At 31.3% G+C, this 24454-nt stretch overlaps 1 protein-coding gene and 1 long non-coding RNA gene across 4 annotated transcripts; one reads left to right on the top strand and one right to left on the bottom strand.

Annotated features, from left to right (window-relative positions):
* LOC130897350 (proton-coupled amino acid transporter-like protein CG1139) lies at window positions 1-22088 on the top strand. Of its 3 annotated transcripts, none has more exons than XM_057806164.1 (7): window positions 1-296; window positions 10705-10854; window positions 15719-15991; window positions 17175-17532; window positions 19198-19373; window positions 20037-20212; window positions 20396-22088. In XM_057806164.1, the coding sequence occupies exons 3-7, from the start codon at window positions 15723-15725 to the stop codon at window positions 20644-20646; spliced, it is 1230 nt and encodes a 409-aa protein (XP_057662147.1). In that variant the 5' UTR covers window positions 1-296; window positions 10705-10854; window positions 15719-15722; the 3' UTR covers window positions 20647-22088. The 3 variants fall into 3 exon arrangements, with proteins under 3 accessions (XP_057662147.1, XP_057662146.1, XP_057662148.1); XM_057806163.1 differs by lacking the exon at window positions 1-296 and adding an exon at window positions 4231-4686; XM_057806165.1 differs by lacking the exon at window positions 1-296 and adding an exon at window positions 9872-10114.
* On the bottom strand, window positions 17491-23908 carry LOC130897351 (uncharacterized). The gene is made up of 3 exons (XR_009059691.1): window positions 23379-23908; window positions 23057-23264; window positions 17491-19623 (listed from the first exon to the last, which is right to left on the bottom strand). It is a non-coding gene; the product is annotated as an uncharacterized LOC130897351 (long non-coding RNA).
* Window positions 23909-24454: the final 546 nt, after the last annotated feature.

The following is a 24454-nucleotide window of genomic DNA, read 5'->3' as shown; positions in this document are numbered from 1 at the left end:
GCAACCTGTTGAAAAAAAGGCAAAATAGTTTAATCGACAGGTAAAGTAATAGTGACCATTTTTTGGATTAGTAAAGTCTGTGCCTGATAAGGTAAAGGAACAAATTGCAAAAAATCGATAGCATTTGAAGAAAAGCGCTTTTCCACCAGGACAACGCACCTTCTCACACCTCGATGATCGTCATGACTGAAATCACGAAATTTAATATCACAAAGTAACTAAGTATGAGGAGAATGGGTAATAATCGAAATTCACGTACGAGGCTTCATCCACAAATACTAAAGATTAATAGAAATGTAAGTTGGTTCCCCTTAAAAGTACTTCGCATTAAGTTAATTGTTCATAGAGGTTCCTTAACTCAAGTGGTACTTTATTTAATCCCTAGTTTGTTGTCTAATCTAACCTCTACCAAGGATAAACCTACACCTCTGCCTTTTTAGCAAGTTAATAAATTCACTTTTCTCCATCGTATCTTCTTTAATAGTATAATGCGGTTACATTTTTGTCTTAATTGTTTTGACGTTCTCTCTAATGGCTTTCGATCCATCTGTTTCGAAACCCCATGTTGGAAATGAGTAATATTTATATATATGACTCATCATCTATTTTTCCTATTTCCAGTTAGTTCTTGCTGTAGCTTTTCCTGTCTTTAATCTTGTTTTTAACTCTGTAAAATGCTCTAGATTTTGATTTGTTTGTTTGGTTTTGGTGGTTTGGTTTGTTGTGCAATGACCTTTGGTGTTTCTATAGAAGTGTTATACGAGATGTGTTTATTAAGTAATAAGACTAAAGTCAAATTATCGAAGAAAAATAGTAAACCAAAGCAATGATCAGTGCGTGATCAGCATTTCAACATCCCAGGTGAAACGCGGTGCAGCATTGTTAATGGTCTAAATCAGTGGCGCCATAATATACTACAAAGTAATAAATTTCATACGTACACTCGCTAATAGTAAAAAAACTATTCATTTATGATGTAAACAAGCATTGCATATTAATTAAAAAAATGGGAAGAAATGGAAAAGTTGCTTAGGACAATTTTAAGCAAGCCTAGAAGTTATTTCGCGATGCTTGTCATACTGCTTCAGAATATGTTCCAATCTGCTCAATGCAGGTTTCGCAGCGGTACACTTAAGAAAATCCAGTCAGTCTCCCATGATCTCCTACCTCTCTTTTTCCACATAGATCTTACGTAGACAACAACCCTTAGAAAAAAACTTCCTTTCTCAATCATGTCCTGCAAACATGAAATAACTAATAAGCAACGAAGGCAAAACCATAAAACTCATAATTGAAAACTTGACAAGTATTGTTGTTGTTGTAAGTTTTTCAGTTATCCTCTTTCAATACCCGTTTTTATCAAAGTTCGCCTCGTTTATAATGTCTGATATGTGGAAATACTAATTTTATCTTTGAGTCGATATTTCTTGACTTTTTGCACAATTGGTATGCTTAGATCTTCATTTTCCAATCTCTTTTTTTCAGTTCACCAGTTCACCTTTGGAAGTACACTTCCAAAGTACAAGGAATATCATCTGCATTCACTAGACTTAGAATATCATCGTCCTTTTCATCTTCGTCACTCAAAAAATCAGGTTCTGGTGGAACCACAACCACGTATATCGAATTTATATTTTCCATATCGCGCCAAAGCTCATCTCGATCAAATTCAGCTTCTAGTTCGGCAATACTCAGAAATTATCTCTTTACAGATGAAACATTCTAATAAATAAAATAGTTATGAAGTTATACTTTTAAAAGAGAAAAGAATCTGTTATAGTAAAGCTGGTATTGCGAATATATTTGTTCAAAATTTATACATCAACGTGCAGAATCGCGCAGTAACTTGCAGATTTATTCTACTTTTGTGAGCTTTAGATATTTTATCAAAAATGTGTCCCAGCAAATGCCTAAGAAATTAGTTGAAATGGCTGATTCCAATAATACAGCACTTAATTAAAGTCATGAAAATTCTTGGTTTATTTAGATACATATACTCAATACTCAATATATAATAAGCGCATTCTACTACTGATAATGAGGTTCTGGCTGATGATGGATTCAAGTACGAATTTTCTATTCTAAATACTAAAAGTGTTATTTTAATATCGAACGGTTGTGTTTTGCTCCGAAATCAAGTTTAAAACGATAAAGAGAGCTAGTTTTTATGCGATACAAAAATAAATAATGTTAAAAGACACAAATGGGAATTCTAAAATAAAACAATAACGAAAAGGAATACAGGGTGATTCATATACATGACCAAGAGGGCTACCACCAAGTCAAGCTAATAAACTGTTTATGCAGGAAAAAAATTGTCAAATGTTTACAGACAACCGACGGCAGTTTATATTTAAAAAAATATTAACATTGTCATCAACACTACGAACGTATATGCCAAATAAAGTGATGGAACAAAACAGTCCAACTACAAAGCTACAAAATGGAACTCAAAAGTTCAGAAGAAATAGTAAGACATACAAAATAAATCAAACTACAAGACTACTTGTAATATCAAATAAGAATTATAATATATTTAACAACCTACAAGAGAAAAACGATAATTAAAAACAAAAATGCAGTAACAACCAAAAAGAATGAAAGCCCCAACTGATTTACACCAAAGAGTTGCTAATAATCATCCATTGATGGAATTAGTAAATATTATCGATGAACATTAACTATTGAAGGCTTTCGGAGGAGAACAGATTTGAGTACAACCAAAAACAAGAGAACCATGCTGAAAGATTGTGAGGAAACCGAAATCAGACAATCACACTCGAAGAGAATTAGCCCACACTGCGTCAGAAAACCATCCTTCCAACCACAAATTTTTAGTGGTATATAAAGAGTTTCAACAAAAATTCTACCCGCATCTGAGAGACAACTAAATCGGCAGAACTTATTAATAATAATCAAACCTGAAACATCGTACTATTCCAAGCAGCATGTCAAAATGATCAAAACCAATTAAATCCACAAAAGTGTGCTTAAAACCGCAATGACCTATCAGAATTAAGAACATTGATGAAAGATTAAGTCACACTAACTGTATAAAATAGTCGAAGAAAACGCCAAAGGGTTGAATCAGCATATTTAAAAGCTAAGAACATTATAGAAAACGAGACATGCACATCCCCACCGTAAATATGAAGTAAAACTCTGCAGTAAGAGATAGAAACAGGATCTAACACGACAGGTCAAGTGCGGCTTTAAACCGACCGACCTTTTGATTAGATTCACGATAAACATACACGGTAAGTTTATGCGCAGGCACGCCCGATCTCTCTCGCACTATGTGACGTCACGTTGGAATCAAAATGTGAGGTGTAATTATATGCTGTATACCTAGTTTTATTTTGATTCCAAAAGTAATATTTGATGCAAAGACATATCAATAGATGTATTATTTATATGGTTATTGAATTGGCAGAATACGGTTTACAAACAATATAATTTCCTGTCTGTTCCGTGAAATAAGAGACTAACCTAACCTAACCTAAAATATGATTACCAAAATTATGAAATTATTCAATTTAATAATATTGTTTCTGATATATTATGGGTATATTTTATTTATTTCTTTAAGCGAATCATATATAGATAAATAAACAATATTTTAAGCCATTATATGAAACTACACTTTTCGAAATCAATGGAATAAAATGGGGTATCGTATCTAAATATTTCCAACTAGACTGAAACCGTTTCCGTTTTTAATTCTACAAGTGAATCAACAACAACAAAAAATGTGTTTGTTTGTGATTTGTGTTTAATACCTGTTTCTTTGGTATTTCAATTAGTGTTTTTACATGTAGCGACGGCATTATTATCACATAATAGAAATGACAAACAGTTAATTCAACTCTATAATAGCCGCTAAACAAAAAAAAATATCACAAACACACACAAAAACCCAGAAAATACGATTCCAAACCAATCTTAATGGCCAAGAAAACATTTTGATTCCAACATGACGTCATGCGCGAGGAATGTCAAATTTGAGCCTACAATTCAACATACCGGTGTATGTGTATCGTGATAGATTTTATTAAATATCAATACTTGTCAAAATAGAAGAATAACTAAGTTTAGAGAAGAGATATTTTAATAAAAATATATCCAGTGTGTCAAAATTTGTAAAGATATACTAATCTAATAACTTATTACACACCGTATACAAATCAATCAATAACAAAATATTAATTAAAATCGTAATGGATAAGAAGCAGTGTACGAATAGAAACGCAGGTAAGATTGAATAAACAAAAATATTTAAATCCGCATCTCAACTCATTAAATTGAATGGGAGTGGGAAAAACGTCGACCCTGTACGCTTATATACAATATATTGTTATAAACTAACCATTTTCTATAAAACTGTCGCGCTCTCGCCATCTACCAGGACAGGATTCAAATATAAAAATAAATATGTGTGTAAGATTAGCAAAATATCTATCGACAAATAAAAAAATTCTATAAATAAATTCCATACAAATTTCATTAGACGGGAATCGTGATATTTTTAGTACGAATTGTCCAAAGTTTTTTAGTAGAACTAATACAGTGATTTTTGTGTGTAGATAAACTATTTTAGAAGTGTAACGATTTTATATGGATATAAAGGATGAGTTTTTATCAAAAGAATGAATTCCTAGGAGACGGCAGGACTGAAAGTTATAGCAGGTACTTTTCATAAAATATTACCTTTCTCTTTTTCATTGATAGAATGGATAGAGGTAATAATATCAATTTTCTGTTCGTAATAAAGACTGACTTATACTTTGGTGTAAATATTTATACGTTATCATAATGCTGAAAAGCAAACAAAATATTTTGCCATCATTCTCTAACAAAAAGTAGACTGCAGCAAGAGCAACAGCGCATGTGAACCAGTGGACAGAATATTTCAAAACGCTTCTACTAATGCTTTGATATAAGTTATTACAACTGAAATGAAGTATAGAAAAAAAAAAGTTTATGTATAAATTCCTTTTATTAGCGTACATTCACAAGAGAATATCTATACTGGCGTCTACTTTATTGTGTAATTGCAAATTATAATATTATGACCCTGCTCTCTTTAGTATAATACTACAACGCTACAATCATAAGAAACGCGAGAAATTGGTCGCATTTGAGTAGAATAACGTTGGTGTGAACAACAAATACATTCATTTAAAAATAATTTCTTAATTCTCCATTGTAACGATGAGTATAAACCTGAAATTATACAATTTAACTGACAATGACAATTTTGCAAATTCAAATTAACATTGTTGCAAAAGAATTCTAAATTCTCCTATATATTATTATAATTTTTATTTATTTATTGAATTTCAGATTTTTTTCTCATATTGTGTGATGATCTTTCTCAATAATAGGTATTTAATTACGCAATTATTTTTTTTATATCAATCGATATAACAAATTTAAAATAATGAATTGATAATTCAGTTCGAATATATTTTGATGTGTATGTATCTCTAGTATTTTGAGATCCAATGTCAACTTGTCATTCATATTAACAACACTTGTTTAACGCAAATTTTTTATTCATTTCATTGGCCTATTTGAATGTGAGCCAAATTTCACAAATTTTTTATCTCAAAATAATCTCACAACAAAATTTGCTTTCCACTCCTGTATTTGTTTTTCAAAAAAAAATTGAAATTCTAAGTACTAAAATATTTAGTTAACCTCAAACTATTTTCCCTATCAACAATTATTTTTCAATTTTCGTCTCTTAAACTCAGTAAAATCTATTTTGAAAATTATACACTTTCATACGGAATACTTTTTAAATTGAGGTATTAATTAATTTCTATTGAAATCTGCTTCTCTTGAACAAATAGTTTAAAAACAAAATAATTTGTATTCTTCCTATAATAGGTTTGTATGGATGTATGTATATATCTATTGGTGTTTCATATACACTGCGACCGAAAAGATCTATTATGTCCCCCTTTTTTGCTGCGATATTGGAGAGCCCAGTCTTTACAGCTGATCCGTTAGTTCCATTCCTTTTAAAAGGTCTAGATTATAGGATGGCTGTAATTGCCAGAAATCTTCGTTTTCTATTTCAAGCGCTCCCAGTTGTAGTGCTCTGGAGTTCCTTAGTGTTTTACAATTCGAGAGAATGTGGATAGAGGTTTTGTTCTCTGTGCAACAAAATCTACACTCTGCAAGTCTAGCGTCTCTAGGTGTCTATTGAAGCGACAGTGCCCCGATAGGACTCCTGTTAGTATTCGTAGATTGTTCTTACTTAGGTTGGTACATTCAGCAGATCTTCTCTAGTTATAGTTTCCCAGGAGAGTCTTTGCTTGTAGCTGACTACAGTAGGTTGTCCCAATAATTGGTTTTGCTCCTATTTATCCTCTTTTCCAAGGTTTTTCTATTGTTCTGTAACTGATATCTTGGAAGGGTTCAGATCCCATGGAGGGCGTGTCTGTCACCGAGTTTACATTTTATAATATTGAAGCTTAAAGCTCTAATTACTGCTTGGCTAACAGATAGACCCATTTTTAAATTGCATAAATGTCTGCTTGAAAAATGCTTGGTGGCTTGTCCTTACTTTTAGAGTGTTTGGTTCTGGGCCCGTTCATTCCTATTCAAGTTCTGTCTGCTGCTTTCGATCCGAATACCATTTAATGGAATTTCTGTTCATTTCATGTATGTTGTTTGGATTCCGCTTACTTCTACAGCTTAGAATTGAGGTAAATTTTTATTCAAAGGTAAACTGCTTCGATACATCATTCTGAACCATGTCCCAGGTTTGGTCATTAGGGACGGTTTTTCTTTGTTGAACATTCTAAGAGATATTTATCTACCACGCTTTCCAGTCCTACGTGTAGACGTAGAAGATTTAGAATAACTTTTAATGCAACTGTTGGGCATAATTTTATGGCTCTGGTTGCACAGATACAAACCAGTCTTTGTACTTTAGATATATTGTTCCTCGTGGTATTCAGACTAGCTCTAGTGCCCCAAACGTCTCTCCCATTTGACTATATAGGTCTTTTAAGACGAGTCGAATCTAACAAAACTTGTTCGCGCACGAAACAAGTCTTGGTCGCCTATTTTTACGGAATAACTGAACATATCGTCACCGTTCCATTAGAGAGCAACGTAAAACGGCGAATCCTGAATGGTGCACCAGCATTTGTTTGCCAGAAGTGTTTTGAAAAATCGAGGAAACCAATCGCAGGAGACGAATCATTCTCCACCAAATCAATGCGAGCTCTCACACATCAGTTCAAAGAAAAACGTTTCTGAAAAGTCAAAACATCGAATTCATAGACCTTGTTTGACACCCAAAGATTTCTCGCAGAAAACATGCTTCGACAATTAGGTCAAATGCAAGCAAAAGAGCTTAGATCTTAATGGAGAATATTTTGAAAAACAATAAAGCCATATCCAATTATAAACATTTGTTTTCATTTGTCTCGAGCCTAATTTCATTTTTGTCTATATCAAAACTTAAATATCGACCGTCGTATATTCGTTTCTTGATTATGCTTCCTTCAAATACATGTTGATTTATTGAATTCTGAAATATAATTATTCCTTCAATCTTATGCTTTCAATTCATTTTAACTTCTCTTCTGCATATTTGTCTCAATTTCTATTGATTCCCTACTCTTTTAAACAAGATATCTTCGTTGGTATCAATTGATGGCTACTCTATTTATTGTATATATATACACGTGTAAAATTTGAAATAAGTTGACAGATGTTAGCGGAAAGTTAAGGAAATTATTTTCACAATTCTGAATTTAACTGATTCAATTATCGGAAGTTCTGGAATATAGATACTATATACTTTCATGAGCAGTTCTAAATTATTTTTTCTAGTTGTTTCTGGTTGTAATGAATTCCGAGTAATCGATTTTATGTAGGTTAGTATATAACCTTGATCCCAATAACGATTCTTGAGAAGTTTCCATCTGTTTTCTGCATATTTCTGAATACAATCAAATATACACTTGATCTAATCTTTATTGACCGATAACAACGCAGTACTTTGAGAAAAATAACACTACAATAGCATCGTTATCATTACTTGTTATTTGAAATACTCAAATGAAGAAAAAACAAATTTTAATGGTTTGTTATAAACCCTGAATCTTTTTTCATAAAAGGCAAAAGGGTTTGAGAAATGTGGATGTTAGTAAACCCTTTCAAGAACCACCAGTATTACCATTCGTTGGTTACACTCTCTGTATTGTTCTGTTTTTCAGCAAAAATATAATGACTCTTAGTTCTTCCTTTTGTAGATTATTTTTAGACGAAGTATTGATTACACATAAATTAGTTTGATCGATAGAGTTATCCTACTATCAGATTGTGAATTACCGAGAGAAAAGAATTAACCTGAAGAAATAATATTAAAAAAAGGATAACTTTAATATTATAATCAATTAATGAATAAAAAATATCTCAAACATAATAAATATTATAAACTAGATTGACATACGATAGAACAAAGTAAAAAGAAAGTTATATTAGCAATTTGATTGATATTTGATTCAGTGTATAGTTTTTACAGTGTTTATCATGAGCTCTAAAAAAGTCCCGCATAAGGCAAAGAATTTCTCCAGGGTATAACGAACATCAACGATCTGGAACTAGAATTTCCAGAATGCACCAAACGATTAGTTGGAAATTACGAATAGTAACAGAAACCATAACTCCCTGTGAACAATTAGGTAGCGATTTTTGACTATAATTTTTAATCTGATTTAGGAATCTATATCTATTATTATACATATTTAATATCATTCTGTCTACAGGGCATCACTGACTAGGTTTTCGAATGCGTCTTTAAAAAAAATAATACTGCGACCCAAAAGATCTAATGTGTCCTTTTTTCTTGGTGTGGAACTCAGAACCTTAAAATATAGGATGACTCTATCTGTTAAAGATCTTCATTTTCTATTTCATGCGCCTACAGATGTAGTGCTCTGCAGCTTCGTAAACTGTCACACTTCGTGAGAACGGGAAACCTTTAGTCCTTCTTACGTATCAAAATCTGCACGTTTACATCTAATGTCCTTAGTTGTCTAACTCATGATATTGGATCCAGAGCCCTAATCGCTGTTCGGTTATTTTGCATGAACTGAACACATTTTTCGTTTGCTTGAAATTTTTATAATAATAGAAAATATGATTCAATATTGAACCTATTGTTTAAACGTGTAATATTCTTCATGTATACCAACTCTTAAGCACGCTTTTTCTGTACATTTATCTTAATGTTCGAAATTGATTTTTTGTATCCATATTGAACGTTCAGGTAAATTAAAAATTTCGCACACTTCTTGATGACAAATGTACGAAATAATATATGGGTTGACCTGATATTCTAATCATATATAATTCAACAAATAAATCGTAATCAATAACATACAAAAGCGTCTATAGTTGATTCAACTAAATAATAAAGAATAATTTTGAGTTTTTGTAAAAGAGTGAGATGCTTCATACCACGTTTTGCTTTTAAAACTAACTCTACATTTCGAAATGAAGCTAGTGAAAAATAATAATCAATAATAAATAATAATCTTTTACTTTAAAAACTTTAAACTATAATTTATCATAGTTTACCTTTTTTTTGCTCTTGTAGCACAAAAAGGAATATCTACGCCAATTATAGAAACGATCAATTTTTTTAAATATACGAAAATATCAATTAGTTTAGTGCAGCTAGTTGTACGAGGATGGTTCGAGAAGTAGCTGGCCTGACCTAGAGATAGCGGTAGTTGCTTGAAAAATACCACTGTATTAGAAAGTACACAATCAAGTTTGAAGATGCCACGTTGTTTAGTATTTATTTGGCAGCCATCAATATCAATAGTTACTTTTTCAGTTGATTTGTAAACATAGAAAAAATTGATCACCGTTATGTGATACAATACAAACTGAACTAGATTCTACTCTGGGTAAAACTGGTCCTTCGTTATGAACAGTAAAATATTGGGTAGCAGAGTTTAAACGAATTCGTATGATCTGCGAAGACCAGCATCGCAACCGTCGACCAAATGAGGTGACGACTCCAGAGATGTTAAAGAAAATCCACAAAGCGGTACTGGATGATCGTCAACTGAAAGTGCGCGTACGTATTTCAAAAAGTATAATACATCGCATATTAACTAAAAATTTGAACATGAGAAAGCTATGCGCAAGATGGGTGGTGCGTTTGTTCACAATGGAACAAATTGAAGATGTTTCCATCGAATGTTTGGCAATTTTTCACAGAAATAAAGCAGAATTTTGTACCATGTCATAACCATCTATCACTTCCCTGCCGAAACAAAAAAACAATAATCAAAATTAATAGACTGAAAAAGGAAAACCAAAATTTTTGTGTTTTCTTTGATGGCCCAGTTATTTCTGGGACCATCATCGTAATGTGTATTATCAGGTAATGTTATATACGGACGGAAATTCCTTGAGAACCAAGGACATTCAGTAAAAAATCTGATAATAGACACTGAAATACACATAAATACTTCCACTTTGAGGAATATATTGATTATTGTAATTAGGGAGTGGACATCGCAAAAATTTATAGTTTAACATTTTATTACTTGTTGTCACAAACATTTTCTATGAGTTACACAGAAATCCGATTCTTGGAATCGGGTTCTACCCCATAAACTCTCCCTAAAAACGCATTATAAGCAAAATATTTATCTGTTACAGTTTCGCAGGAGCAATTAGCTCTCGAGAGCAGCTAACGCATAAAGACAAAGATAATGGTATAAATCCTGTAGAATTAAAAGACTTCCAGAAGTCCATAGAAGCCGGCGAATATGACCCTTACATCTATAGAGAAGTAAAGCATCCCACAACGTAAGTTGAGATTTAGATTTTTTCCTTCATAGCAGATAACTATATATATTTCTGTCGTTTATCATTGTCATCAAAAGTGTTTTCTATAACATTATCATAATTACGATTGAATGATTTATTCATTTTTTGCCAAATAGAATAACATCCTCATTTACTCCAATCTCTATGGGGCAGTAAAAACATTATTAAAGCTTCTGTAAAACCCAGGGAAACCAATCGAGTTCGAACAAAAATTTTTTTGAGCAATCTTCATTTCTCACCCAATTATTCCTCCTTATTCCCGCAGATCAAAAATGAATTGAGATGTCAACGTTGTCCTACACCTGAAGAAGCAGTTCATGCGTTAAATCACATGTTTTGAAAAAAAAAACAGAAAATATCTAATAAATAAACAAATCAGTACAGAATCAGAAAAAGACATCCATGGCGAATGAAGTATCGTTCTCACGGCCAGCCAAAAACAGTAAAACGATAGAGGCTGTAAGGTTTTAACTGCTAGACGCTCACGGTAGCCTCATCGAGGTGGAGTGACCCTTCAGGCTTATCCAGAAGGGGACACAACACCACTGGGTGAATCCACAACTAGGAGTAACGTTCTTAGGTCTTCATGAAGATTGCCCCCCACCTAAAAACGGTTACGTTAGTTTAGGTCGGGTTCCTGTAAGATCTTGATGTTGATGGAGTTGATCAGGTCTCTCTTCTCGAGCCTGAAAGGACGAAAACACGGTGCGAAGCTAATCAACAGCTCAAAACGGTGGGTTCATCAATGTCGACTAGGTGAAGCGACGAAATACTCGGTGATAGTGGAAGGACTTCTGGTAAAGAATGTCGGAGAAACCAAGGCAATCCGTGTTTCGCACAATAAAATGGATGCCAGGATATATAAAGTATTCAAAGGAAAATACCCAGATCTAAACATAATGAGAGATAACGTGGAAATATGTATTAGTCAAAAACAAGCCATATAAAATGATACTAAAAGAAGTAGAAAAAGACCTCTAGGAGAAACTAGAAAACTGCGCGACGTGACCCAGCAACATCCCATTATACGAATTAACCACCTGCCACATATCTCTCGGAAACGATTGTGACAGATTTTGGAAAGTCTTCTTGTTTTCTTATGGTATATAGTAGATGTTGACATTTGTTTAAGTCAGAAGAGTTAAAATTTTCAAGAAATTTAATTCGGATTATATTATAGAGAATTATAGTAAAAAAAAGGGAATAGAGTCCACTATATGGAAAATAATCGCAAAGTTAGGGAAAAAACGTCTATTCTCCTGAAAAGTATGACACACATTTTTTTAAATGCAAAAATGCGCATCAAAAAATACAAATCTATGTGCCTAGGAGATTTTCCCAGCACCCCCCTCATTAATTTACTCTATTTGGCTGCTCCACGCAGTTTGATGAAGATTAACACGTTCACCAGTTTAACGATTTAAAATTATCAAATAATCAAATTACCTTTTTGGTTTCTCACGAATGCTCTTGACTCAGACATGTTAATTAGTTTTGTGGCGCAAGAACATCGTCATTGATGACGCGCAATGGTATTCGTATTAATAATTCTGTAGATATTATTCACGCATTTAAATGCCGAAAAATCTTTAATAAAGTCGATCAAATTAATTAACTTTAATGTCAAGCTTTAATACTCACTATGTGCAATATCGATGTAATTAAACGGTACATTCTAATATTACAATACTATAATTTGCACCAATTACAGTGAAAAGGTGATGTAAGTCATAGATTATCTATTGCATAAGCAATAATTACACAGAATAATTTTTTTATAATGAAAAGTAAACAAGTTGGTATTTCCAACAAGGTTTGAACATTAAGAGTTTCCTTTGAACAATAAACGAATATTTATGTTACTATATTACCATAAATAAAAAAATGTTTCTGTTAACTTTTATCGCTTACTTAATTTCTAAACTATATATTGCTCAATCCTCAGTAAAAAAATGTCTTTTTCGCAATGCACCTTGCTCACACCTAGCCTACTAGGTGTTCTAGAGCAGGCATCTTAGTTCAATATAAATTGCAGATTATAAAAACCCTTGTCGACAATTTTGTTTGATCCACCATAGGCGTAGATACCTAATTTTATAAATCAATTATTTTTATAAATAAAAATCATTATTATACCTCATTAAATTGCTACAACTGAATATTAAATTATAAAACCTGCCTATAAGGGAGTTTGGTTTAAACAGGGAACCAGACCTGAACTGAGCACATTTGTACCCAATTCGTCTATTAGAACTTCGATAGTCATTTATCTGACGCAAATAATCTTGTCGCCATCGTTTATTCCGTTTCTGGTATTTACACCACATACTGACTAAACTTGACGCAATGTTTGTAAACTAATTTCGCAACCCTGTTCTCCTTATATAAACTATAAATTGTCCTGCGTTTAAAATCTTGAGTAGCTTTGTCAACTGATTTCAGTTTTTCTTCGCTTCTGTGAATGATCCACAGCCATCCCTTTCGTGACTACTCGATAAATGAAAAATTTATTTACTCTAGTTGATTTAGCAATTCTTATAATGATTGCATTATCAGATTGCTAAATATCTTCCCTTTTCAAACACTCGAATATATATATAAAATAACTTGCTGTGTTTGTATATCTAAATCTTCATTATTTAATTCATACCTGTCTTTATTCTCACTACACTGTATAATTTCATTGTTTTTATTCGCCTATAGCTAAAGAACGCCATATTTCTATTTATTTAAAGAAATTTATGAATCAAATTACCAAATCTCACCTAGTCATGCCAATGCTTATCGCAGACTTTCTAGCAGGAATATTTCGAAGAAGTTGTGTACATACGGCGTCGGCCAATAGAAATGCATTCATGTTTACGATTCGATGTTTTCATTGGTAAAAAGTGGAGATGATGAGACCACGTGGACTGACGGTTTGTTACATGTTAATTTGGTATAGGTGCCGTGCGTATTTATGAAATATTGATTGTTCCTCGCATAACTGTCTTCTACATTTGATATTGGAAGAACTACACTTTATCCTGTTCTAATATATTTAGAAACCAATTTGGAACCTTCCGTGTTAAAGATGTTTTCTGATATTGAACCGGATTTTGTTTTTTGATAAAAGTGATTTCACAAAGTAATTTCTTAAACCTATATCGGTAAATCAACAATTTTCTTATCCATTTTATACACAATAATATAAATAAAAAGGCCTTATCCCATTGTGTATCTTAATGTTAAGTAGAAAATTAATCAAACGATGGAACGACTGGCCAGTCCATGTTGGGCTTGGTACATCGTTGACTTCACGAAAGATAATATATTCTTAACAAACCAAAACTATTTAATGGCACGAGAAACAAAAATGCCTAACAGTACTCAACACCTCTGAAAATGTTTTTAATAGGGTTTTTTTATGTAATATAAGTGCTAACAAGATCTTAGAAAGCATCATTGTTTGTACAAACCATTATCAAATCATAATTAATTTAAAAATAGTATTTTTTGTGACAGAATGAGCATATTTTGACTGCTCATTTGAACATAGTTTGATTTAACTAATAAATTTTCTCAAAATCTATCTCATAATCTAGTAATTAGGAACATTCCCAAAAAAAATTTCCATGGAATCTTTCAGAAATACACGAAAACATTGAATTATTTAATTCTATTGAAGAACTACTCAAACTACTGTTCGAGTAATTTACGGATCGATTTTTCAGTTTCAAAAATATGGATAGCACTTTACATATTTTTGCAAATCCTTGTAGTAAGGTGTAATTTGAAAGATACTCATATTCCTCAACTTCTCCTACAAACGTATTTGATCGACCTTCGGGAATACAGAAATTTTCAGTCCTAATATAATTGTGTGGGGAACCAAACGAATTTTATAGAACCTACCTTTCTAAAGTAAAGTATCCCCTGCTGAAAGTTTTCACACAAAAAATAATTAGCACATTTGGTATCACGTTTAAATGAGTGAGAACCTTTTAGTGTACGTATGAATTTTGATCTTTTATATCTTCCATACAGTCCACGATCTAATTGCGTCGTCAGCTAAGCAAAGGTTGCCCATACCTGATAAAAAGTATGGAAACTATACTATACTAAACTTATATTTCACTTACAAACAAAACAGCAAACGGAACTAGGGAAAGCTGATCCTGTAACGAGTTTTCTGGAATCTATCCCGCTACTCGTATACAAATCTCAATATATTTTTTCGTTTCCATTTTATACGTTTTTGATAAATTATACTTTAAGATGCTTTAATAGTGTGGTACATAGGTGCTAACTGCAACCAGTGAATATAACTAAGTATATATCATTATAGTAAACATTCTTTCTTATATGAAAACACGACTTGCACATAGGTACTTAAACTAAAATTTTATTTTTAATCGTTGTAATTCTTTATTGAATTTTCAATATACGCAGAGAGGAGTAGTTAACTATTTGAACTATTCATAAGATATGTACACGAAACATTCATAAAAATTATTTGTATATTTTTATATATAGATCATTCTCAAAAATTCCCTTTATACTCTTGATTCCATTTAAAAATTTCTGTATTTTGATAACTAAATGCATATTTTTTCTCTTTTGTGCCAGTTGATGCTGCTTAATCTTTTCGTGGTGTAGTAGACTTTTTAATCCTCTCTCATCTATTCTACTGTCTATCCTGTGTACGGATTATTAACTTTGATATTTAATGATATCTGATATTGTAATATTCATTAATTCTCTTTTTATGTTGTTCAATTCGGGAAAGTTTCCTAAATTCTTATTAAATCATTAATAAGAGTAAAAACAGGCTAGAAGTTACGTCTATTTATCTTTTTCGCAGGAATATGGAAACTTTGTTTCACCTTCTTAAAGGAAGTTTGGGAACTGGCATCCTTGCCATGCCCTTAGCATTTTACCATTCAGGATATCTCTTAGGAATCATAGCTACAGCTCTTATAGGACTTTTATGTACGCATTGTATACACATATTGATTAAATGCGAATATGAACTATGTAAAAGGAAGAAAGTACCTGTGATGACTTATCCAGCTACAGCTGAAGCAGCTCTTCAAGAGGGACCTGAGTTTTTTCAGAAATTTTCTTCAATAGCTCCGTAAGTATAAACAAAAAGTTATTCGTCACATAAAATTACGGTTGGAAAAGAAAAATTCTAAAGAAATTATATCGAGAGAAGAATCGACAAGAACATGGAAACATCTGCCCAAGAAGAAGTAAAGGAATTGAAATAAGAAATGGAAGACGGCCAGGAGACACGCCAAAAAGATTCAATCATGGAAAATGAAGAAAATCTTAAAGATGCTAGGGTTGAATTGGAAAAGAGACTAGAAGCTATGAAAATTTCCAGAACTAAAACGTAAAAGTATTGGTATTCCAAATAAAAAAGAAGATCGAAGTAGACATTTGCTACAGGATCTGAGCTAGCTTAACTCAAAACTATTAGATACGCACTGCAGTTTGAACCAGTCAAAAAGATCTTGCGTAGAGATACAGTGAGGGTCAAAGAAACGAATGTTACAGTCAGCAACAAATGAAGAAAAACCAAAAAAAAATGAGAAAGTTCATAAAACTTGGAAAATATAAGGAAAAATTGGAAAGAATCAAGAAGAACTAATAGAGGGCATAAAACAACTGTTCAAGAAAAAATTAAGGGGAATCAAGAAAAACTGAGAGAAAACATCTGCCCAAGAAGAAATGAAGGAAATGAAATAAGAAATGGAAGACGGCCAGGAGACACGTCAAAAAGAATTGCGAGAAGAAATGAAAAAGGATCAGGAGTAACTCATGGAAAATGAAGGAGATCTTAAAGCTACTAGGGATGAATTGGAAAAGAGACTAGAAGCTATGAAAATTTGCAGAACTAAAAACGTTAAAGAATGTGTAAACTGACAAGAAATAGCTTAATAATTTCTGAAGTAGCGAAAGGACTAGAACAAATGCTAGAAATGGATAATTCTGGGAAACAAGAGGTTCAAGTTGTTGCAAGAAAGGAAAGTACTTGATTCTTGGTTTCATTGGAGGTCGCACTAATATATAAATTGAATTTATGTAAAATATCGTGATTGGAAATAGTAATCGACTGGTTCAAGTATTTTCCTAAACATAATTAGTAATTTAACTATAAAATTGCGTCTAAATTATATTGTATTAAGTAATGTGTCAATTATATGTATGATGTAAATTTCATCACATTCTGAAAACACTTCAACAATTTATTGATAATTTTCAATAAAATATGTAATGTACTACCATAATTTACCAAAAAATTTCAATTTTAGGCATATGGTAAACATATTTCTACTGATTTATCAACTAGGTACAGGCACTGTATACACGGTATTTATTGGTGAGAACATAAAAGAAGTATTATTATCCCATGGTGTTTCGATTGACTCACGGTGGGTGATGTTTGCCGCTCTAATGCCTCTAATACTTTTAAATTATGTCAGAAATTTGAAATATTTGGCTCCATTATCCACTACTGCTAACTTTGTGACAATTGCAAGTTTTGGAATTATTGGTTACTACATGTTTTCTCGAGAGTTTTCGTTTGAGGGAAAGGAAGCATTTGGAGAAATGAAAAATTATCCCTTGTATTTCGGAACAGTTTTATTTGCTTTAGAAGCAATTGGTGTGGTGAGTAAATATGATACATTTATTAAATAAATGTATATTTTACTAAGAAAAATGTGATTTCTGTAATAAATGTCACTGTAAGATCTATTGCTAAATTGACTTAGGTTCAGTGTTTTTTATTTACAATCAAAATATTACACAGCGATTTTTATTAAAACGTTTCTTAATGTTACTATCAATAAAACCAAAATGAAGAGGAGATGCTTCAATAGTAAACTATCGAAAAAAATTTATTATAAAAAATTCTATATGAAATAGATGAAAACATTTACTGCCTATAGTTTGCCCATTTGCCTTTCAACATCAGCTATTATATCCGTAATTATAGAACCTCAGTAAATTCAAAGAAGACACACCTCTTTCTTCTTCTTCTTCTTCTGAAGCAGTCTTCTCATTTTGGCGACCACGATTTAACATAAAACAATTTTTCGACATTGAGATTTGTCCATTCTCTTATGTTAGGGAGCCAGGATTTCTTTTTCCTCCACCTTTTTCAATATTCCACATCTCTCCGCTGAAAATATAATTGAAATGAAGTATATTGTTTTCTGTCTTCTTCAATTAACTTCTCAGTTAAATAAAGCGAATTAAAAATCGTTGCAATCCGATCCTGTTACAAACGATAACAGTAGTAAAATCGATTTGTGGTCCTCATTATATATTTATATTCAGAAATTATTGGAAAATATCCAAAAAAGTCTCATAGTATTTCGTGCGGTTTTTCCTATTATTTTGAAAAGTAATAAAAGTTAAATTCGATGCAATCTGTTGTACAGTTTTGGAATAGCAAAGCAAACGTAGGAAATCCTTACTTGTGTTTAATGGATCGTTTAACGCCGCTTGACATGATGCAATACAACGTGCAATGCAATGCAAGTCGCAAAATTTCTAGCATGCGCAAGATCTTGCACTTGCGATATTATATGATTGGTGTCATTTTTATTGCGCGCAAGCTGCATTTCTAGAGAAAAGAAACTTTTGATTTAACAACAAACCTGTCCATAGGCTCTAAAAACAAGGCCACTGGCCTTAGTTTCGTTATTCTCGTTTTTAAATCGGTTATATAATTTGAGGTTAGGAATTTGTCTACTATTACTAATGGAATTTTTGTTAGTGGCAGTCATGCCACTCGCAATCGCAATCGCAAAAGATTTGAACAAGTCAAGCGACGTTCAATATTTATTTATGCGTTATTTTACACTTGATTGAACGTTATCTTGCACCATGTCAAGCGGCTTTTAGGAAGAAATTGCAAGTAATTTCTTGCACTTCGTCTTGCAAGACGCAATATTTCTGGATTAAAAGCATGCGCACATGAAGTTCAGCTGATTGTTTCATGCAAGATCTCGCACTTGCAACAACAATTCTAGGGAGAAATGAGCTTCCGATCTGCTGATAGTACATCTCGCCAAGGATTTCTCAGTTATCCTATGTTTTATTGTCCAAATGTTTCTTCATCCATTCTCAACTAATTTTTGTATGTTTTCTCGTCTAATTCTATAGCTGAACTCATGTTTCCCCTTGTTCTATCTAGCCAGGATGTTGTTTTCTGTCCATCACACTCCAAAAGCAAGGCAGCAGAAGATTGTTTGAAAAATTAGTCCCAGTTTTAGTTTCGTTATACGATTGATTGAATATTTGAGTGATTACTTTTTTTATTTTCAGATAATGCCGTTGGAAAACGAAATGAAAACCCCACAATACTTTGGAAGTACACTGGGAGTTTTGAATATTGGTATGGCAGTCATAGTATTGTTATATACCAGTATGGGATTTTTTGGATATATTGCTTATGGGGACAAAGTCGGTGGATCGATTTCGTATACAATTGGAAATGAATTGTAAGATTTTCGTCCATTTTAATAACTACTAATTAGTAAAATCATCATAGCATCGATTTCTACATTTTTATACGATTCTTATTTCATTTTTTTTATACTTTCGTCATTGAGCAGCTTTCCATTCATCATCCATTTCTAATTCCATTTTCTTTATTGATCTACTGTATACCTAGATTTGTTTGGTTTGCTGAACAATTTGCGAATGTGAATTTTTAATTCTAAATTTACATCTATGATGTTCCGGGACTTGCTGCAAAAAAATCAGAAGTGAGTATACATATTTTCTAAATTATACATTCGAACTTTATGAATTTTTAATGGTTAACAATCCGTAACTTTTACAGAGACAACCTATACATGTAAATATAGAAAAAATAAATATTGCAATCGATTTTTTAGCAAAAACGTACTCTTTGTTCAAATGATAAAATTTATGGTTTAGGAAATATGTAGATTTATAGTTCATAATTCATAAAGTTCGAATGTATAAATTAGAAAATATAGGTACTCAACTATAAGTTCTTCTATTGCAATTTCAAATGCCTATAACTCAGAAATGAAGGGTCGTATGAGAAATTAGCACAGTGTATAATCGGTAAGCAACAAAATTTTAAAAGAAGCTTCATTATTGATCCAATTTTTCACTATTTATTTTTATTTCAGACCAGCTCAAATTTGCAAAATAATGTTGTCATTTGCAATATATATAACACATGGTCTTCAAATGTATCCTGCTATCGATACAGTCTGGAATCAATATTTAAAGACTTGGATAGGCAAAAGTGATCTTCTGTTATTTTGGGAATATCTCACGAGAACTCTGATGGTACTTTTTTGTTGTAAGTATGCAGTGTTTATTACTACCAAAAGTGTATTATTTTAAATGCGATTTTAAATATAAATAATACAAGTTACAAAATTTATTTTATTTTAATGGGTTAAGATTATCTATTTACGATGTTATCCCTTGTTAGTTGTATACCTCTTTCACTCTACGACATAATTATTTTTTGCGTTTTCAGTTGGATTGGCTATAGCAGTTCCATACATCGAGCTGTTCATATCCCTATTTGGTGCTTTAACACTTTCTGCTTTAGGATTGGCTATACCAGCAATTCTAGATCTCAGTACATATTGGGATGATTTTCAAGGAATTAGAGGGATTTTAATAATTAGTAAAAACTGCTTAATCATATTAATAGGTGTATTTGGGCTTGTCATCGGGACTACTACAAGTCTTGGCGAAATCTACAAGAAATTTGCGCCAACGTGACATTTATGTGATATAGTATTGTTTGTAAATATTTTTTCGATAATGTGAATAGTTTTTTTTTTAATTTATAATAACAATGTACAAAATATGGGCTAATTGAGCTCTATAAAATAAGAATATATATATATTAATTTTATTTTGTAACTTATCTCATCGAATTCAAATTCTCTTTTAATTATATTTAATCAACGCTTCATGTTGCTATTTTTTTTTAATCCTAACAACTCCTCAGTTTGGTCACAAATGTGACAACAAACCACGAAAACAACACAAAATAAGAAATAAAAATTTTTGTTATAAATATTTGGGAAAAAATATGACTGAAGATGATAACTTGGTTATCGAAACACGCGTCAGGCAGTGTAATTGTGAGTGTTGATATAGTGTAAATAGTGTGTTCAGGATGAATATCACTAACGGTTCTATAAATTCCAACTCACTCCAAATGTCTGTGGTAAATGAAGTGTTGTCATATTGTTTCAGCAAATTAGGAATTTTTTTGTTAATTTTGCATAAAATCTAGAATCAAGTGAACACATGATTCTAGGAGAGGTTATCAAACACTTCTCGATAATGTTGAAGTCTCTCTATTGAATTTCTACTGTGTGTCAAAACGAATATAAATTGTTTTCATCACCTTGTCCTAATATCAGTTATTTATTGATAACAACAGAAATTCTCTTACTATACACTTGATAACTAGGTTAATAATTCGTTTTAATGAAATAAAAATATATAATTTTCCATTACACTACAAACCAAATTCAAATTGATTTTTTTGCAAGTTGTAATATATTTTTGACTTAGAGGCAACCGCCGTAAAAGTGTTGGCACTTGATCCTGTAATTTTAGACTAAAATTTTATTGGTTTTATTATTGACAAAATCTTCTATGTATCCTTCAGTTATAGTAGAACATTCCCAATTTCGATATTGCTTTAAAACACATATATCTGATATCGCCTTCTGCATTAGCAAGAAGAGTAGCTGAAGTTCTTCAAAACCAACAACCAAAGAAGATATCATAGTTTGGTAATTTTAGAAATTAAGGTATCAAAATAGGCATCTTACCAATAAAAATTTATTTGATAGAAAATAATTCCTGAATCACCAGCATTCCGAACACTGGATATACAAATGAAGCTCGGTTTATACAGAATTAACATGAAATTAATAAACTAAATTACTAGTCCAAAGACTGAAACGTTTCTTGTAGTCTATGCAGAAAATCAACAATAAATTTAAATTGAAATTAAACTAAGAGTTCGCCTACTTTTAACTTCTTAGTTTAATTCCTTAATTTTGTGAGGTTATGAGCACAAAATACTTTAGGTCAGTCTGTATTGGTGATATTGTTTTGTTTACAACATCCTTGTTCTTTGGTTGTGTAAATATTATTCGCGTTATTACACCGATTTCCTCCTTGATGTTACATTTTAAAAACTGTTATGAAAAAAATTGGAAAAACCAATGTCTGAAAGTCAGCAATGTCCTTTAGGCAATGGAACACTGTCAGACAGTGTCAGGAGCTTTTCACATTTGTATGACTAAAAGGCCAATACAGGGAATTTTTACTGGTTTACCAGTAATTTACTTAATTTACTGCATAAACCAAAAAATTACCACTAAGAAAGTTCGATTTAATGTTAATTTTAATTTTGGCTGCACAAACCAAGCTTAACAGTTTATTTGTTTTCTTTTGTATCTAAAATGTTTAAATGATTAAAGAATGTTTTTCTTTTAGAAATTATGATAAGCAGTTATCTATAAAGTTAAAATTTTTATTTTATTTGCAACATCATTGCTCATTAAGTAAACAATTTTTCCTTAAACTATGAGAATTCTGGAAACAACTATTTTTGATAATTTAAAAAATTATTTTTTCTATTTTTATAATAATTTATGATTAGAATTTTTTTTCCAAATGTTGAAAATATGATCAATTTTCTAATTATTAGTAGCTTAAAGAAAAAAATATAACCAGTCTGTAAAAGCCTGTTAATTATCTATACTATTTTTGATAAAAATATTTTTTTGTTTGTCTGTCAATTGTGATGAAAAAAATATTCTCATTTATTCTTTGAATAATATAAGAAAATTAACTTCACCTAGCAGTAGATTCTTATAATAAATTTGATCCACGACTGCTGCTGAAGTTACCTCATTAAATTTATTGCCAGAAAAGTCAAAGAAGTTATATAATGTGGCATTTGAATTTTGAATTAGGGTATTATTAATAACTATAAATAAGTATTATCATATTGTAAGATTAGATACCCAATACTTGTGAAAATGATATATAATAACTAAATTTTCCAACAAAAAAAACTTCTACAAATATATTCAGGTGTTGTGGATAAAGTATAGTATTCTACTGAGTTATTGTTTACTTAATGATTTATAGCACTCACCAGTCCTCGTGGCAGTAATCTTCACCTCATGAATAATCTCCATTATAAACATCCTTGGCAGTAATCTTCACCTCATGAATAATCTCCATTATACATTCGTGAATAATACACTGTTTGATGTTAATTAAGCATATTATCAAGTAATTTTCAATAGCCTCATTTAACATATCTTTCAAATAAATTTAAATATACAACTTCTCTTCTCGAACTGCAAATACATAAACATTTAAAAATTTATTAGCATCAATTATGAGTAAAATTAATTTCAAGTTAATCTTCGATTAAAATTTAAATAATAAATACTATAATAATAAATACTAACCAATTCTCAATTTATCATTGAAAACTACAATTTTTTAGACATAGAGAAAAAGTCAAGACTTCAATTTTCAAAGAAAATACCTAAGTACTTGCTTCTTTTAAGCTTGTAATTGCCAAACTCTTCATTGATATGTTATTTCTGGATTCTTAAGACTAATAGGAAATTCGTACTGAGATGGAAGATGACACTGATGACTTTTTTAGAACCTCAATGCAAGAAACATTCATTTTGTAATCTGTTTTGGTAGATTTTCTCTCACAAATAGTTAATGCCTTATTTGGGTCTTAAGGAATCAAAAATAAAGAGATTTTTTTTCGTTTATTAAAACATTGATATTTTACCAAATTAAAATTACTTTTACACCGTTTATTTTTCTATTTCTTCACTTCACCATTTTAAAACAAAAATAAAAACTATGTACATCGAACATATACATAACCTATAAGTATTTACAACATCCACTACAGTGTATTAATAGTAATTTAAAACAACTGTAACAAAGCCTCTCATATAATCGAAATGACATAACTAAATAAAACTTCTTTAATCGCCAGCACCATCTACAGGAGTAATAGTAAGTAATATCATTCTCATTTATCCTTAGATTACAAATTGGTTATTAATAATTAAGCTTATGGGACATAGATGGTAGCATTACCAAAATTAACGCACAAATGTAGGCTGTTGTCTCATTAGCAGCTTACGACTGTAAGATGTTGGACCATTAGTGATTGGTCCATTAAGTTGCAAACTCAAATGTCCACACATCCAATCTCAATATTATTCTTCTAAATTTATGTCAGCCAAGTCGTAAGGGATTAAGCTGAATACTGACATTGATGAGGGAGAAATAGTTAATACATAAAAGTATTGACAAATTGGGAGGGGATTCAGATTAATAATCTTAATCCCATAAATATGTAAGCTGATTTTTAGAATATATATCTGAAGATTCTTACAAACCAATCAAAAACGGGATAACTCATTGTCAGGAGTGTTATTCCTTGAAGAATATTATGAGGTTGGTGGAAATTTGAGGTATTTACAACTTAATTATTAAAGAGTAAACATAATCA

This window comes from Diorhabda carinulata, chromosome 8 (genome assembly GCF_026250575.1).
Source record: "Diorhabda carinulata isolate Delta chromosome 8, icDioCari1.1, whole genome shotgun sequence".
In the NCBI taxonomy this organism is placed as follows: domain Eukaryota; kingdom Metazoa; phylum Arthropoda; class Insecta; order Coleoptera; family Chrysomelidae; genus Diorhabda; species Diorhabda carinulata.
The sequence above is the reverse complement of the archived record's forward strand: the minus strand, read 5'-3'. Positions and strand labels throughout refer to the sequence as shown.

Bases quoted from the DNA above. Each gene is read 5' to 3' on its own strand.
- LOC130897350 (XM_057806163.1), top strand. From the start codon at position 4,628: ATGAGTTTTTATCAAAAGAATGAATTCCTAGGAGACGGCAGGACTGAA. The intron at 17,533-19,197 runs GTGAGTAAATAT...TTTTATTTTCAG, and splicing joins CTTTAGAAGCAATTGGTGTG to ATAATGCCGTTGGAAAACGA. The intron at 20,213-20,395 runs GTAAGTATGCAG...TTGCGTTTTCAG, and splicing joins TCTGATGGTACTTTTTTGTT to TTGGATTGGCTATAGCAGTT.